Here is an 18,942-nt window from a genome sequence, read left to right as displayed (position 1 = left end):
GCCTTGCCCCTTGCCTCAGGTCGCTGCAGGGCAGGGGAGAATCATTCATTCCACAGGGTATGGAAGGCGGGCCTCCACTGCTCTAGATGTGGACAGGACCTCCTTCCCAGGCCACACTGTCCAGTCTCCATCTGGCTTTCCTTCAAACATTCCTCTATACACCCCTCAGGACCACTGGTCAGAGTGCCTGTCTGACAGCTCCACAGGCCCTGAGCTGCCCTGCATGGCTCCCACCCACAGACTCTCATGAAAGGAACTCCTGAAGAATGTGCTTTGAGGAATGGAAGACATGAAATGTGAAATGCGAAGGTGAGCAAAATCATTGATGTTATGAGAATACATTTGAACAAACACTATTGAAAACAATATCTGTTTAATTCCTTTGGGAAAAACAGAGTCAAAATTCAGTCCTGGAGCCCAGTAGGTTGGGAGGACGGAAACAGAGTTGAGTTTCCCACTGTCTTGGTGCTTGGTATTCATGAGGAGGGCAGACTTCTGGGGTGAGCTGTATGGTTTGTCCACTGCACCAAACAAAGGCAGAGGAGGGGAGGGGGCCGACATACAATCCATTAGTTAACGCTTGTGTCCAGGTGCAGGGTTCTCACTACAGCGAAGGAAAGGGCACATTTTTCTTCATACACAGGCAAGGTCAGGGCTGCTCAGCTCAGAAAGAATACCTTCTCCTAATCTGCATTAGTGTGCTAGAAGTGGACACTTTTACATGGTAAAACTACTCATTTCTTTAGATTTTACACAAATGTGTTAAATAGCTAAGGCAATTGACTGGAAAATAGACAGAGTGTAAAACTTCCAGATAAGTTGAGGAGAAAATAAACATGCTCTGTAAAGCCCCTGATGTACTGGGCAGTACAGAACTTCCTATGCTGCTCCCACTCTTTTATGAAATCTTCCAAAAATAGGAAGATCAGAGACCTGTGTCTAGTGAGATGAAGTTTTTAATGCCTGCTGACTAAACTGACAGGCTGTAGCAGCATGTCCTACCTGTGTGGGTCTGTGTAAAGAGGCACATGGGAGCAGCTTCCCTTTTCAGAGATTTGCTTGGAACAGCAAATCACATAAGAATACCAGTTTCCTCACGGGCCCGAAACACACGGTATTGGGCTAAGGAATATGTGATCATCTGAGGGTGAAAATATCTCAGTGGAGATTCTTTTTCTCTATGTGTGTGTACTTTTGGAATATGATTTTGCCAGCTTTTTATTGAGATATATTTGTCATATAACATTATATTAGTTTCCAGTGTACAACAAAATGATTCATTATTTGTCTGTATTGTGAAATAATCATCACAATATGCCTAGTTAGCATCCATTACCACACATAGATACCTTTTTTTCTCTTGTGAGGAGAACCTTTAAGATTTACTCTCTTGGTCCCTTCCCATTATACAAAACAGTATTATAAACTATAGTTACCATGTTTTACATTACCTGCCCAGGCCTTATGTATTTTGTAACTATGAGTCAGTTTTGGGGGGCCTTTTTTCCCCCTTTCTATTGAATTAATTGGGTAAACACAGAAATGAGTGAATAATATTGGTTAAGAAATTATCTAAGTTTCAGCCCTGGCCGGTTTGGCTCAGTGAATAGAGCATTGGCCTGCGGACTGAAGGGCCCCAGGTTTGATTCCGCTTAAGGGCATTTTCCTGGGTTGAAGGCCTGATCCCCAGCAGGGAGTGTGCAGGAGGCCACCAATCAATGATTCTCTCTCATCATTGATGTTTCTATTTCTCCTTCTCTCTTTTCTCTGAAATCAATAAAAATATTTTTTAAATAAATTATCTAAGTTTCAGGTGTCCAGTTCTATAATACATCATCTGTATATTGTACTGTGTGTTCACTACCGCAGTCAAGTCTCCTTCCATCACCATTTATGCCCCCTATACCATCTTCTACCTACACCCAATACCCTCTCAGTGGAGCTGCAATTACCCTTTGCCATCATCTGTAAGTTTTAGCATTCTTTTTTCATGCTAAGAAGCAAGATTATCTAGGAACTGAGTTGGTCAAATTCTTATTGGTTGTTAGGGTTCTTTCTAGGTAATGGGCAGAAGATATAGAAATATTTTTTATACATAATGAATATGTAAAAATTTGTTATATATTTTCGTTTTGTGTCCAAATATTCATTGTAAGTATGTTTTCAGTTTCTTTTTTTAGTTGATGATGGCCTTATTCATGAAAAAAATTGCTTTTTAATAGTTTTCTAATCAATATATTCATCTATGACCTTAAAGTTTTGTTCGTGGTTTGGAAAACAATCTCCTACCAAGGTTATAAAAGAAATCGCCCCTTTCCTTTCTAATTCTACATTATTTCTTAATACCTATGTAAATGTACAAACCTCTTAAATGTAAAAAGGTGTAAGAGACAGAATTTTTATGTGGATTTACGTTTGATTCCCTGAGACTTGCTATCTATCTCTCTACCTGTTTGTATATAAACACAACATTGCTGTTTACACTGATGGTACAGAATAGCCCAGGGGTGGGCAAACTTTTTGACTCCAGGGCCACAATGGGTTCTTAAACTGGACCGGAGGGCCGGAACAAAAGCATGGATGGAGTGTTTGTGTGAACTAATATAAATTCAAAGTAGATACCAATATGAAAAATAGTAACTTTAGAGCTATGATAGACTGAGATGAGAATCTCAATGGGTAGTTATAAGGTTAGTGTTTAATAATATTAAAAAAAGATACAGGGTTTCAAAAAGATGTTAGTATCTCAAAGTTTCTGAATTCTGAAAGCTATTTAAGTTTTTTTTCCATTAAACTACTTACAATAAAACATTTTAGAAACATATTTTCTATTGTTAATAGCTTATAACAGTGATGCAGAACTAGTCAATTATAATGGACTAGAAGCCTGGTGCACAAAAATTTGTGCACTTGGGGGGGTTCCCTCAGCCCATGGGGTTGAGCCAGCCTGGGTGAGGGGCTGAGGGCTGTTTTCAGGCTGCCCACAGCCCCTTCAGGTTGTGGGAGTCCCGCTGGGGTGCCTGGCCAGCCTGGATGAGGGGCTGATGGCCGTTTTCAGGCTGGCCATGCCCCGCTGCGACCCAAGCTCCCAACCTCTTTTTTTGGGCTGGAAGCAGGTATCTGGGATTTATTTATCTTCTATAATTAAAAGTGTAGCCTTGAATGGCGCCGAGGGCTGGCCAGGGCAGGCGGGAAGCTTGGCTTCCTCCATCGCCGGGAGAAACCCATGTCTCCTGCTGGTCCAGCTCCGTGGCAGCCATCATCTTAGTTGGGTTAATTTGCATACTCTCTCCTGATTGGCTGGTGGGCATGGCTTGTGGGTGTAGTGGAGTGGCCGAGTGATGGTTAATTTGCATGTTTCTTTTTTATTAGTGTAGATAGATAGATAGATAGATAGATAGATAGATAGATAATTGTCCTGTTACATCTGTATTTATACCATTTGATTTTAATCCTATCCATTCTATTTCAAAGGTTAGGGCATTTGTTATCTCCATTCCAAGGTCACTACTCAATTGTTCTGTTAAGCTACAAGAAAGTAACTGAAGGAGATTATCCTAAGTAAAGATTATGTAGCTTAAGCATGATTGTTCATAGTTAAGGTGATCAACTACCCACGTGGCACTTAATTAATGGGTTTTACTGATTTATTCCCTTCCTTAGTCCTGTTAATTCCTAACTCCAGGGAAATATCCCCACCTGGGGAAACAACCTTTCTCGGAGAGGTGACCTTGGTTAAAACATATAGCGCTAAGAAGGGGAGCAAACATATTCAGAACAGTATGCCATATACGACAGGTTCCTTGAAACATATGCTGTGCAGATGTTTCTTCCCTGCAGTGACTGTGTCAAGCAGCAAGGATGGACCGGCTTCCGGCACTGCTCCTTTACTGCTTACTTCTTAACTGCTTCTTATGCCTGTGTTGGCTGGGCCCTCCACTTCTCCCAGGGGTCTGGAGGGTACAGGACCTAATGCTGAGTTTCCAAACTCTTCTCCATCAACATTCGCTCCCAGGGTGAGCTCACCCAGCTCATCTGGAATGTATGGACATAGACCCTGCGTTATTCTTCCCTGCTGGGAACAATGCCTGGCACAGCATAGGCACACAGTAGAGTTGGGTAAACTCACAAATGAGTGAATAAGTTTCTCTCATTTTTCCCAGTGCTTCATAGTTAACTTTTTAAGGAAATGCCATGTAACTCAATTTGGCTGCGGCATGGGCACATGAAAGGAAGTCATAGGAGCTAAAGCTGAAAACACTGGTTGTCCCCACATCATGTGAAAATAATCTAGCTAACAAATGTCAGGAAGGGAGAGAGAGAGAGAGAGAGAGAGAGAGAGAGGTGACTGGTAGTGCCTGTGGTGTGCTAAATTCCTTATCTGTTAAAAGGGAACACAATATACACAGTTGTTGATATCGATAAATCAAAACTAGAAAGAAGGCTATATTACGCAAAACTATAAAATAAGTTGTAAAAGAGTTAAAATGGGAACTGTAAACATTGGTTGCTATTGGTAATTGAGATTAGGAGAGACTTTACATTTTTATTTTATACTAGAGGCTCAGTGCACAAAAATCATGCATGATGCGGGGGGGGGGGGTCCCTTTAGCCCAGCCAGCACCCTCTCCAATCCGGGACCCCACGGGGGATGTCTGACTGCCGGTTAAGACCCATCCCGGAGATCGGGCCTACACCGGAAGTCGGACATCCCTCTCATAACTCTAAACTGCTGGCTCCTAATCACTCACCTGCTGCTTGCCTGGACGCCCCTACCTGTTCCCCACTGCCAGCCAGGTCATACCCAACTGCCTTCTCCCCGCCAGCCTGGTTACTTCTAACTGCCCCCCCCCATCAGCCTGGTCATACCTTACTGCCCCCACCCTGCTAGCCTGGTCACCCTCAACTGCCCCCCCGGCCTAGTAACCCCTGACTGCTCCCCCGCCAGCCTAACTGCTCCCCCGGCAGGCTTGGTTGCCCCGAACTTCACCCCCCGCCACCCTGGTCATCTCCAACTGCCCCCTCTGCCAGCCTGGTCGCCCCTAACTGCCTTCCTCTGCTGGCCTGGTCACCCCCAATGGCCCTCCCCTCCACCAGCCTTGTCACCCCAGGCCTCTGCTGTTCATTTGTTTGGTCGTCCCTCACTAACCCCCCTCCAGCCTTGTCGTTCCACACAGCCTGCATGTTCAATCGTTTGGTCATCCCTCACTAACCCCGCTCCGGCCTGGTCACCCCACACAGAGTGCTTGTTCAGTAGTTTGGTCATTGCTCACTAATCCCCCTGCCAACCTGGTCACCCCATGCAGCCTGCTTATTCAGTCATTTGGTCGTCCATCACTAACACCCCTGCCAGCCTGGTCATAGGCAGCCATCTTTGTGAGGGCCTGAGGGTCAATTTGAATATTAGCTCTTTATTATATAGGATACTCTTGTGTCCTCTGAAATAAACTAATGTGCATACACTACTCCTGGGAGTAAATGGAAACAAATCAGATGAGCCAGGCCACGCAGGGCCCTGAATGTCAAGCAAACTCTTCTTTAGCTATGGAAAAGCTCACATTGCCTATTGGGTGGGCTTCCTGAATTCACCCAAAGTGGGCAGTGACAGGCTCCAATTCAAACATTCCTCATAGGACAGGGACCAGATAGGGTAAGATGAAGAGAGGAAGAGATAAGTCATTGGAATCAGGGCAAGAGAGAAACATCCTGTGAGGTCCTTGTCTCACATCTCCAGAATCTCATTTGCCAGTGCCCCTTGGGCAGGAAATCACAGTGGCTGCCCAGCATCTTGATAAGCCTCTTTTTATCATCAGGTTCCACCCTTGCTACTGCAGACACCTCCCATCCAGAGTTAGGAGAGCATTCTCTGGTGTTCGGCACTCCCTGGAAAGCTCTTTTTCTACTCACCACCTTCAGATAGAAGATGGTGCTCAGGTAAGAGTCAGCTCAGAACTATCTTCTCTCAAAGACAGCTTTGTTTTCTCCCTCTTAGTCCACATGGTCACGACTGAATCTTGGGGTGGAGCATGCAAGTAGCCATGGGCACCCGTGAAGGAGAGTCCAGAGACATGAAGCTCCCTCAGGGAAGCTATGGGTGCTGGTAGCTTAGACTGTGAGGAATCCAGGTCCTTTCTGCTTCACAGACATTGTTTTCAAACCTGAATTGTTGTTAATAACCTCAGATTTCACACATTACTTTGCTGTTCTACCAGTTTGTTTGTTATATGTAGGTATCTTTCTATCCCAGCCCAAAACACAAGGCACAAACAAATAGGCAATTGAGGAGAGTTTAATAAAAAGACTGTGTAGAAAGGATGAAAGGGAAAAAACACCTGAAGATTAGTCATACTAGGGAGCTATTGCCCTTGCGGATCCTGAAGTAAAGGGAAAGATAAGTTTCCAGAACACAGGGAGGGCTGTGGCTGTAGCAGTGGTGGTCACTATGACCAAAAAAAGGGCCAAACACACAGGAGCTATCTCCTTAGGTAGAGTAACATCACCATGGCAAACTCACAGCCTGACAGCAGAGAGGAGGGAGTTAAAACCTCAATCACCCTCCTCCTGTTCTCCAATCAGCTGTCAGTGTCACCCTTTCCTGAGAGCAACCAGGAGCCAGAGGGAAAGGGAGCCCAGTGGTGAGACTGAGTAGTGTCCTCCCAGGATGCAGCGGAGGGTAGAGAAACTGGAAATGAAATTTGACATCAAATGAAGAGAATCCGTTTTTCTTATAGCCTCTTCTTAGTTGCTTTTCCTGGGACTTTTTCTCGCTCACTGTGATTAGATCAACTTGTTATTAAATCTCATTTGTTTGATCTGTTGGCACCCCCCTATTGGGTGTCACATATTAAAAATAATATCTCTCATCATAAATGCCTTGAGAATGGAATGTACGTTATTTTTCAAGGTGGTTGTATACAAATATTTTTAAGAATTTAAATTTATGATTTTGGTAGCTCTAGAGAGTAATATATGAGAAGTTACTAGAACTGGACTGGACTTCAAGGTATGAGGCACTGGTACTCTCAAATCACTGCTCCCCAGCCCTAGAGAAATGACTTCATTCTCATGCCAGGCTACCAAACTCATCAGCATTCCATCCAGTAAAAGAGGGGAAGGAAAGCACAACCTAAAATTGGTTACATCACTTGTGCTCACCTCCCATTGGCTACCACCTGGTCACATGGTGCCATCAAACATGAATGGAAACTGGGATTAGAATCCATTTTCTCATCTAAAACTCTCAGAAATATAATGTGAGTGAGAAGGAAATAGGTATTTAGACCAACTAGCATTTTCTGCACCCCTGAAGCTCTCTCATGTTCTGAGCTCAATGAAGATTTTACTCAGGTGCTGATCCCATAACCAGGCAGAGAACAGTGGTAAAGCCACAGGCTGGGCTCCAGGAGGCCAGGGCTGGCATTGGACCTGCTGTTCACCCTATGATCTCAGGGAAAGCCTTTGGCTCTTTCAGCCTCAGCTTCTTCCTGAGTTAAAGGATGATATTATAGCAGATGGTCTCTAAGGGACATGTACTCGATGCCGAGGATACAATAGTGAACAACAACCAAGAAAAAGAGACAAAACCCAGAGAAATCTAGTCATCATTATTGAGTTATGAGTTTAAAAAGGGAGACAAGCCCTAGCAGGTTTGACTCAGTGGTTAGACCAGCAACTACAGACTCAAGGGTAGCAGGTAAGATTCTCCTGGGTGAGCCTGTGCTGGCTGAACCAGGCAAGAATTGACTGATTGGGTCTGTCCAGAGGCAAGAAGGAACTCTTGGAATCTCCAAATTTGCCTAGTCTACCATAATAAAACACACAAATTAGTTCCCATTTTATATTTGTCCCTGAGAGTTACTTACTTCCTGCCCCACTACCCCGCATGTGCGCTGTACACACCACCCTGGTAGTGGGGCTGCAGAGCAGGGGAAGGGCTAAGACTCTGACACAGATCTGTGGGTTCAGATCAAGGCTCTTCAACTTGTGCACATGAGAACTGGAGCATGTCATTCAACCTTCTTGTTCTTATCTTTTCCTATATGCTAGCTGGGAGTAAACATAGTACTGGCCTCATAGGGCTATTTGGAGGATTGAAAGAGGTAATACCATGTAAGCACTCATCAGCTGCTACTCTTCACCTATGTGTGAGTTGATTTATGTTCCTCATCTAAATTCTGCAGGAGCTTATCCCTTTTTATCCAAAGCCCTTTGTAAAATAGAATTAAGCACTTCTTAACTCCACCACCACCACTAGAATTCTCTTACACAAATGCTTTGATCTGCAAAGAAATCTCTACTCCAAATCACATGTAGGGACAATGAGTGGGTTACCTATTACACTTATCATAGGAAAACCAGTTAATAATGCCCCTTCTGTATTTCTGTCGCAATTACCTCTATTCAAACCCTTGGCCACCTCTCTCTCTCCTTCCCAAAATGGCTTCTTTCTCCTCTAAAATGCAGAGAAATTCAATTAAGTCCTGAATCCTCTCCCACCTGGAAGGCTGTGTCTGCAGGCATAAAGAAATATTTCTGAATACAAAAGCGCTTTTCACAGAATGAATAATTAGAAATGAAATTTTCTTTTTGTTACATATGTGTGTTTTGGTGGTGGAGTTAAAAGTGCTGTCTTCTGTTTTACATTTAATATTCTTCATTTAACAAAGTGTTATATTATATTAAATCCAAATTTCCTTCTTTCCTTGGGCTCCTCATTGGTTCTTTCATTCATTAATTCATTTGTGGGTTAAAATTTTATTGACAGCCCCATGGTTTTCACACATAGACTTAGGCCCTGGGGACACAACAATGGAAAGAGTAATCACTGTCTATCCTCATAAAGATGACACACTGGGACATTTCTAATGCAAGAGCTTTGGGTGTCCTCACTCTGTCCTAACAAGGGATCTCATTCCCTTGATGAACCAGTCATAACCTCCTTTCTCCCTCCTGGGTAGACCACTCTCAGTCACTGAGATTGCCCTGGGGCTTCTGACAGCCTGCTGTCAAACAAAGCCACTCTCCCAGAGCACAAGTACTGGGGAACTCAGGACCCTGCTGTCATCCACAGGACCTGTGCAGACTCTTCTCCTCCTGCCTCCAGGGCACATGTCATGGGCTGGATGGTGAGCACAGAGGTTGGACATAGAGGGTCCATGTTGCAGCAGAAAGAGCCCAGGCTCTAAGATTCAGAGAGAACTGGGTTTAAATTCAGGATCCAGGACTCCAAGACTGTGTGGTTCAGAAAGAACCTGAATCTCTGGAAGCCTCCATTTGCCACAGACAGGGTGGCCATGAGGGTCAGTGGTCATAGAGCAGGTGCTCAAGTCTTGTTTTGTTCCCAGGCCCACAACTGCAGCGTTTCTGAGCACGGATATGACTGTCACAGCCTGGGAGACCAACCTCACACCAACCAATGGAAGTGACCAGGCCTTTTATGAACATTATACAGCGTTCATAATCTTGCAATTACTGAGAGTCGTCGTAGCCCTGGTGGGGCTGCCAGGGAACGCGGTGGTGCTCTGGCTCCTGGGCTTCCGCATGCGCAGGAACGCCTTCTCTGTCTACATCCTCAATCTGGCGGGAGCCGACTTCCTCTTCCTCTGCTGCCAGATTATACTTTCCCTATGTTCATTTTTCTACTTCAGTTTGGTCCCCAGTGGATTCTACACATTTATCATCGCTGTGTCAGTGTTTGCCTACATCTCAGGACTGAGCTTTCTCAGCGCCATCAGCACAGAGCGCTGCCTGTCTGCCCTGTGGCCCCTCTGGTACCGCTGCCGCCGCCCCAAACACCTGTCAGCTATCACGTGTGCCCTGCTGTGGGCCCTGTCCCTACTGCTGAGCATCCTGGAAAAAAATTTCTCTTGGCGTCTGTTGGATTTTTTCAGCCCTTCCGTGTGTCAGGTATTTGACATCATCGCTTCGGCATGGCTGATTTTGTTATTTGTGCTTCTCTCTGGGTCCAGCCTGGCCCTGATGACCAGACTGCTGTGTGGCTCCCACCGGGTGCCGCCAACCAGGCTCTACGTGACCCTCGGGCTCACGGTGCTGGTCTTCCTCCTCTGCGGCCTGCCCTTCGGCATCACCTTTCATGTCCTATTCTGGATTTCAAATGACAATAATTCCTTCTTTCATCTTTCCATGATGGTAGTACTCCTGTCCTGTGTCAACAGCTGTGCCAACCCCATCATTTACTTCTTCGTTGGCTCCTTCAGGCAGGGATGGTGGAAACAGAGACACACCCTGAGGCTGGTTCTCCAGAGGGCTCTGCAGGACACTCCTGAGGTGGATGAACCTGGAGAAAGCCTTCGTAGGGAAACCCTGGCCATGTCGGGAGGCAGTCTGGGGCAAGGATGAGAGCCTCTGTCCTGATCAGTCTGAAGTAACTTTGAGACTCACTGCTGCCCTGCCAGGCTTGGAAAGTATCTAGTCTTCTCTCAGCTTCAGCCTCAGAATGTGTCAGTGATCCCCCAATCTCTTCAAAAAGGTTGTTTTTAACCTGGCTGTTGTTTCTCTCAGAGAAAGCATTAGTCTGAACATTATACCTTTCCATCGTTCTTGACATTACCAATAAATTTCTCATGTGATCTGAATTTCTTTTTTTTAATGCGTTTTCTCTACAATCTTAATTGCAACAGAAAGAATCCCTGTCCAAATCAGACAAATCCAGGTCCGAAGTCCTGATTCTGCAGCACACCTCTCCAAGCCTCAGTTAATTCATCTGCAAAATATGGTGAGATCATCTGCTCATAAGATCATAGTGGGAAATAAATAAGAAAATGGATGAAAAGCACTCAGCCAGGTCCCAAATATGACTAAATATTTTATAAACATCAGCAGTTAATACAGGTGAAGCCTCTAGTATACTATTGGCTTCTGAGGTAATATTTAAGAAGTTAAAAAAAAAGAGCCCCTGTCCAAAACCATAAAGAGTCATTCAGAAATTGTTCTACCTGATTGGATAGAAAATGAAGATTCCCTGTTTCTCTCAGACTATAGGATGTTTAGATTCATGCTTAGTGCTGTGGTTGTGGGCATTCTACAGTTTAAAAGCTTGAATAAATGAGTTGGCCTACCTCTAATCTCATTGGGTTGTCTGGGTTTAGGGAAAAAAAACATCCTTAGATAAGCACAGTCCAAGAAATTGGGCCTGTGAAAGGCCCTCTGGTAGCATTTGTCCACAGACAAATCTTCTCTGCCTGGATCTGGCACAGTATAGGCACACAGTAGAGTTAGGAAAACACAGAAATGAGTGAATAAGTTTCTCTCATTGTTTCAAATACTTCATAGTTAACTTTTTGAGGAAATGCCATGTAACTCAATTTGGCTGTGGCATGGGCACATGAAAGGAAGTCATAAGAGCTAAAGCTGAAAACACTGGTTGTCCCCACATCATGTGAAAATTATCTAGCTAACAAATGTCCTGGGAAGAGAGAGGTGACAAATAGTGCCTGTGGTGTGCTAAATTCTTTATCTGTTAAAAGGGAAAACAGTTTACACAGGTGTTGATATCAATAAGTCTAAACTAGAAAGGAGGTTTCATTACACAAAGCTATAATATAACTTGTAAAAGAGTTAAAATAGGAACTGTAAACATCGGTTGCTATTGGTGATTGAGATTAGGAGAGTCTTTACATTTTTATTTTCTATACTCTTGTGTCCTCTGAAATAAACTAATGTGCATACATTACTCCTGGGAGTACATGGAAACAGACTAGATGAGCCAGACCATGCAGGGTACTGAATGCCCAGCAAACTCTTCTTTAGATATGCAAGCTCACATTGCCTGTTGGGTGGGCTTCCTGCACGCGCCACAGTGGGCAGTGACAAGCTCCAGTTCAAACATTCCTCACTGGAGGGGGACCACATGGGGTAAGATGGAGTGATGAAGAGATAAATCATTGAACTCAGGACAAATGAGAAGCATCTTGTGAGGCCCTTGTCTCACATCTCCAGAATCTCATTTGCCAGTGCTCCTTGTGCAGGAAGTCATCAAGGCTTCCCAGCATCTTGATAACCCTCTCTTGGACACCAGGTTCCACTACTGCTCCTGAAGACACCTCCTATCCAGGGGTAGAAGAGCATTCTTCGGTGCTCAGCACTCCCTGGAAAGCTCCTCTTCTTCTACTCACCACCTTCAGATAGAAGATGGTGCTCAGGTAAGAGTTGGCTGAGAACTATCTTCTCTCAAAGGCAGTTTTGTTTTCTCCCTCTTAGTTCACATGGTCATGACTGAATCTTGGGGAGGAGCGTGCAAGGAGCCATGGGCACCCATGAACGAGAGTCCAGAGATATGAAGCTCCCTCAGGGAAGCTGTGGGTGCTGGTAGCTTAGGCTGTGAGGTTTCCAGGTCCTTTCTGCTTCACAGACATTGTTTTCAAACCTGAATTGTTAATAACCTCAGCTTGCACACATTAGCTTACTGTTCCATGGATTTGTTTGTTTGTTATGTTTGTATCTTTCTTGTTCCAGCATAAAACACAGAGCACATACTAATGAGTAATTTAAGAGAGTTTAATAAAGGGAATATGTACAAAGGGGTGAGCAGGAGTAAGTGAAATTGATGAAGATGGAGAGCCCCTAAAGATAGAATGTTTCTCATTCTATCTCCTCAGTTTTTTTGTTTGACTCTGTGCACCTCTCTATTGGGTGTCACTTTTTGGAATAATAGGTAGCTCCTGCTGAAGGGTAAAGGGAAAGATAAGTTACCAGAACACAGCGAGGCTATGGCTGTAGTGGTGGTCATCATTTTGACCATAAGAAAGGCAACCAGACCGGGGCTATGTCCTTAGGTGAGTAACACCACCATGGCCAACTCACAGCCTGACATCAGAGAGCCAGGGAGTTGAAACCTGCCCTCCTCTAGCCCTCCAATGACCTGCCAGTGTCTCCTTCCTGAGAGCAACCAGGAGACAGAGGAAAAGGGGTCCATTGGTGAGGGAAAGAGACCTGTCTCCCAGGATGCAGAGAAAGGTAGAGAAGCTGGAAATGAGATTTGATGTCAAATGAAGAAAACCCATCTCTTCTTATCGTCTGCCAATAGTTGGTTTTCCTGGTCTCTCTCTCTCTCTCTCTCTCTCTCTCTCTCTCTCTTTCTCTCTCTCTCTCTCTCTCTTTCTCACTCTCTCTCTCCCTCCCTCTCTCTATGTTTGGGATCAATGAGATCAATTTCTCATTCTATCTCCTCAGTTTTTTTGTTTGACTCTGTGCACCTCTCTATTGGGTGTCACTTTTTGGAATAATCTCTCACTATCATCAAAAATGCCTTGATAATAAAATGCAGTTTGTTTGGTGTGTGTTTTTTAAAGTGGGAGTACACTGCTAATGATAAGTATTTTATATTTATTATTTTGGCTGCTCTAGGAAGAAATCCATTATAAGAGTGAATTGAACTGTGTCCCACTAGACACACCACTGTTCAGGAGAAAAGTATTTCCTGTCCTCATAGAGATGACACACTCGGCCATTTCCAGCACAAGAGAACGACAGGTCATACTCATACCCCTCATAGCAAGAGATTGTGTTCCATTTATAACCCAAAATCACGATCTTCTTTCTGGAGGATGGACATTCCCAGTCACTGAGATAGCCCAGAGGTCATGGCTGGGGCTTCCAACTTTGAGTCCTTGAAAGGAAATCTCAGTCCCAGGACAGAAGCAATGGTGAGCTCTGAGTCCTGCTGTCATCCCACATTACCTGTCGAGACTATGCTCCTCCTGCCTCCGGAAGACATGACATGGTCTCCGACTATGAGTGGAGGTATTGGACTACAGAATATTCCCATGTCAGAAGAAGGTCCATGTTGCGTAGAGAGAGGCCCGAATCTAGAGCCAGAGAGAACTGGATTTGAATCCAGATTCCAGGATTCCAAGGCCTGATCGCCCCCAACTGCCCTGACCTGCCGGCCTGGTGGCCCCTAACTGCCCCCCCCACTACTAACCTGATTGCCCCTCACTCCCTCTGCGTGCTGGCCTGGTCACCCCTAACTGCCCCCTGCTGCTGGCTAGGTCATCCCCAACTGCCCCCTCCCTGTCAGCCTGGTCACTCCTAACTGCACCCCCCCCCCCTGCCAGCCTGGTCACCCCTTACCGTTTTCCCTTCTCATGTGTGTCTGCGTAGCATGTGGGAGAGGATGAGAATAGGTTGGTTTGCACTCCTAGGAGTGAGACTGTTCTATTATTCAGGAGGTCTGTCATGAAGTAATTGTTTATAAATGCAGACAGCACAAATGAGTGCGATGTAAGCATATGTAGATGCAAATGTAGATAAAAGGCATGGCTAATACCTACAGAAGGGAAAACAATTAGCCAATGCAGAAGGGTCACTCTTATGATCCAATGTTAAGACTGATCCTTTGTTCATTTTAAGATATTCCCTAATGAGTTTCCCATGCATTTTCAATGGTAAATGATGATGTGCTTGGATTTGTAAAGCAGGAAAGGAAAGAAGTGACCATTTCAACCGTTGGGAGCTACCCACAGCAGTGGAGAGCGTGTGGTGGCTGCCTTTGAGATTCATACACAGTTGATCGGCACCTTGGTACTCACTGTCTACAGCTTGGCTGTTCGGGCCTTTCCCCCAAACTTTACTCAGATCTTTTTTTTTAATTCTTTATTAGTTAAGGTATTACAAATGTGTCCTCATTCCTCCATTAAACCCCCATCCTCCCCCCTCCCCACTCATGCTCTCATCCCTCTGTTGTCCATGTCCATTGGTTTGGCTTATATGCATGCATACAAGTCCTTTGGTTGATCTCTTTCCCTTACCCCCACCCTCCCCTACTTTCCCTCTGGGGGTTTATAGTCTGATTGCTGTTTCTCTGTCTTTGGATCTGTATTCTTATATCCTCTGAAATAAACTAATGTGCATACATTACTCCTGGGAGTAAATGGAAACAAATCAGATGAGCCTGGCCATGCAGAGCTCTGAATGTCAAGCAAACTCTCCTTTAGCTATGGAAAAGCTCACATTGTCTGTTGAGTGGGCTTCCTGAACTCACCCTCAGTGGGCAGTGACAGGCTCCAGTTCAAACATTCCTCACAGGAGGGGGACCAGACAGGGTAAGATGGAGAGAGGAAGAGATAAGTCATTGGACTTAGGGCAAGTGAGAAACATCTCCTGAGGCCCTTGTCTCACATCTCCAGAATCTCATTTGCCAGTGCCCCTTGGGCAGGAAGTCACAGTGGCTGCCCAGCATCTTGATAAGCCTCTTTTTATCATCAGGTTCCACCCTTGCTACTGCAGACACCTCCTATCCAGGGGTAGGAGAGCATTCTCTGGTGTTTGGCACTCTGTGGAAAGCTCCTCTTTTTCTACTCACCACCTTCAACTAGAAGATGGTGCTCAGGTAAGAGTCAGCTCAAAACTACCTTCTCTCAAAGGCAATTTTTTTGTTTTCTCCCTCTTAGTCCACATGGTCATGACTGCGTCTTGGGGTGGAGCATGCAAGGAGGCATGGGAACCCATGAAGGAGAGTCCAGAGACATGAAGCTCCCTCAGGGAAGCTATGGGTGCTGGTAGCTTAGACTGTGAGGAATCCAGGTCCTTTCTGCTTCACAGACATTGTTTTCAAACCTGAATTGTTGTGAATAACCTCAGATTTCACACAGTACTTTGCTGTTCTATGAGTTTGTTTGTTATGTGCAGGTATCTTTCTGTCCCAGCCAAAAACACAAGGCACAAAGAAATAGGCAATTGAAGAGAGTTTAATAAAAAGACTGTGTAGAAAGGGTGAGCAGGATGAGACACCTAAAGATTAGTCATAATAGGGAGCTATTGCCCTTGCACATCCTGAAATGTAAAGGGAAAGATAAGTTTCCAGAACACAGGGAGGGCTGTAGCTGTAGCAGTGGTCGTCACTATGACTGAAAAAAAAAAAAAGGCCAACAGACAGGAGCTATCTCCTTAATTAGAGTAACACCAACATGGCAAATTCACAACCTGACAACAGAGAGGCAGGGAGTTAAAACCTCAATCACCCTCCTCCTGTTCTCCAATCAGCTGTCAGTGTCACCCTTTCCTGAGAACAACCAGGAGCCAGAGGGAAAGGGGACCAGTGGTGAGGCAAAGAGATGTGTCTTCCCAGGATGCAGCGGAGGGTAGAGAAGCTAGAAATGAAATTTGACGTCAAATGAAGAGAATCCATTTTTCTTATAGCCACTTCTTAGTTGCTTTTCCTGGGACTTTTTCTCTCTCAAGTTACATCAACTTGTTATGACATCTCATTTATTTGATCTGTTGGCACCCCCTACTGGGTGTCACATCTTAAAAATAATATCTCTCATCATACATGCCTTGAGGATGGAATGTATGTTATTTTTCAAGGTGGTTGTATAAAAATATTTTTAAGAATTTTAATTTATGATTTTGGTAGTCCTAGAAAGTAATGTATAAGAGATTATTAGAACTTGGCTGGTGATTTCAAGGCATCAGACACCTGTGCTGTTTCAAATCACTGCTCCCCATCCCTAGAGAGGTGACTTCATGCTCCTGCAGGGCTCCCAGACTCATCAGCTTCCATCCAGAGGAGAAGAGGGGAAGGAAAGGCACAACCTAAAATGGGTTACATCACTTGTGCTCACCTCCCATTGGCTACCACCTGGTCACATGGTGCCATCAAACATGAATGGAAACTGGGATTAGAATCCATTTTCTCATCTAAAACTCTCAGAAATATAATGTGAGTGAGAAGGAAATAGGTATTTAGACCAACTAGCATTTTCTGCACCCCTGAAGCTCTCTCATGTTCTGAGCTCAATGAAGATTTTACTCAGGTGCTGATCCCATAACCAGGCAGAGAACAGTGGTAAAGCCACAGGCTGGGCTCCAGGAGGCCAGGGCTGGCATTGGACCTGCTGTTCACCCTGTGATCTCAGGGAAAGCCTTTGGCTCTTTCAGCCTCAGCTTCTTCCTGAGTTAAAGGATGATATTATAGCAGATGGTCTCTAAGAGACATGTGCTCGATACGGAGGATACAATAGTGAACAACAAGAAAAAAAGGCAAAATCCAGACAGATCTAGTCATCATTATTGAGTTTTCAGTTTAAAAAGGGAGACAAGCCCTGGCAGGTTTGACTCAGAAGCTAGAGCAGCAGCCCACAGACTGAAGGGTAGCGGGTTCAATTCTACTGGGTGAGCCTGTGCTGGCTGAACCAGGCAAGAATTGACTGATTGGGTCTGTCCAGAGGGAAGAAGGAGCTCCTGGAATCTCTGATCTGTTCTCAGGTGGATTCCACCCACTTCTTCTTCCACACTGGATAAGCTTCACTTCCTTATTATTTATAAAATTTCCCTACTCTACTTTAATAAAACACACTAGTGAGCTGCCATTTGAGATTTGTCCCTGAGAGTTCCTTGCTTCTTGTCCCACCATTCCCCATCTGTACCGCATACACCACCCTGATAGTGGGGCTGCAGGACAGGGGAAGGCCGAACACTCTGACACAGACCTGTGGGATCAGATCCAGGATCTTCCACTTGTGCACGTGATAACTGGAGCATGTCATTCAACCTTCTTATGCTTCTCTTTTCTTATACCAGATGAAAGTAATCATAGTACTGGCCTCATAGGGCTATTTGGAGGATTAAAAGAGGTACCATGTAAGCAGCACTCATCAGCTGCTACTCTTCACCTATGTGTGAGTTGGTTTGTGTTTCTCTCCTAAATTCTGCAAGAGCTTATCACTTTTCATCCAAAGACCTTTGTAAAATAGAAGTAAGCACTTCCTAACTCCACCATCACCACGAGAATTATTTTACACAAATGCTTTGATCTGCAAAAAAAAATCTGTACTCCAAATCACATGGATTGACGATAAATGACTTTTATATTACACACTAGAGGCCTGGTACATGAAAATCTTGCACAGACGGGTCCGTCAGCCTGGCCTGCACTCTTTCCAATACAGGACCCCTCGAGGGATTTTGGACTGACGGTTTAGGTGGGATGGGGCCTAAAAAGGCAGTTGGACATCCCTCTTGCAATCCAGGACTGCTGGTTTCTAATCGCTTGCCTGCCTGCCAGACTGATCGCCACCTAACCACTCCCCTGCCAGCCTGATGGCCCCTAACTGCCCTCCTCTGCAGGCCTGATCGCCCCTAACCGCCTCTGCCTCAGTCCCCACCACTGTGGCTTTGTCTGGAAGGAAGTCGGATGTATAGAAGATGTCCGGTCTCCTGGTCTTATTAGCATATTACCCTTTTATTAGTAGAGAGTAGTGGCCCAATGCATGAAATTCGTGCGTGTGGGAAGGTGTCCCTCAGCCCGGCCTGCACCCTCTCCAATCTGGGACCCCTCAGGGATGGCCAACTGCAGGGGGATGGCTAAACCAGCAGTCGGACATCCCTCTGGCAATCTGGGACCACTGGCTCTTAACCTCTCACCTGCCTGCCTGCCTGATTACCTTAACCACTCTGCCTGCCAGCCTGATAGGCCCCAACTGCCCTGCCCCTGCTGGCATGCTCATCCCCAAAAGCCCCCCTTGCTGGCCTGATCTTCCCCAAATGCCCCCCATGCTGGCCTGCTCACCCCCAACTGTCCCCCTTGCCAGCCTGCTTGCCCCAAAATGCCCCCCTGCCAGCCTGCTTGCCCCCAAATGCCCCCCCGCCAGCCTGCTTACTCACAACTGTCCCCCCTGCCGACCTGCTCATCTCTAACTGCCCCCCTGCCAGCCTGCTCACCCCTAACTGCCCCCCTGCAAGCCTGTTCACCCCCAACTGCCCTCCCTGCTGGCCTGCTCACACCCAATTGCACTCCCCTCCTGGCCTGATCGCCCATAACTACCTCTGCCTCAGCTCTGCCACCATGGCTTTGTCTGGAAGGACATCCAGAAGGTCTCCTGGTCTAATTAGCATATTACCCTTTTATTACAGTACTAGAGGCCCGGGGCACAAAAATTTGTGCACTCGGGGGGGGGGGGGGGGGGGGGGGCCCCGCCCCAC

At 45.6% G+C, this 18,942-nt stretch overlaps 1 protein-coding gene and 1 pseudogene across 1 annotated transcript; both read left to right on the top strand.

Moving 5' to 3' along the window:
* The first annotated feature begins 5,923 nt into the window (after positions 1 to 5,923).
* On the top strand, positions 5,924 to 10,445 carry LOC102255258 (mas-related G-protein coupled receptor member X1). The gene is made up of 2 exons (XM_005883356.2): positions 5,924 to 5,934; positions 9,345 to 10,445. The coding sequence occupies exons 1-2, from the start codon at positions 5,924 to 5,926 to the stop codon at positions 10,357 to 10,359; spliced, it is 1,026 nt and encodes a 341-aa protein (XP_005883418.2). The 3' UTR covers positions 10,360 to 10,445.
* A 1,635-nt stretch (positions 10,446 to 12,080) lies between these two features.
* Positions 12,081 to 18,942, top strand: part of LOC102254661 — a 14,513-nt pseudogene continuing 7,651 nt past the window's right edge.

This window comes from Myotis brandtii, unplaced genomic scaffold (genome assembly GCF_000412655.1).
Source record: "Myotis brandtii unplaced genomic scaffold, ASM41265v1 scaffold782, whole genome shotgun sequence".
In the NCBI taxonomy this organism is placed as follows: Eukaryota; Metazoa; Chordata; class Mammalia; order Chiroptera; family Vespertilionidae; genus Myotis; species Myotis brandtii.
Note: the sequence above shows the minus strand (reverse complement) of the source record. Positions and strands in the feature narration are given on the sequence as shown.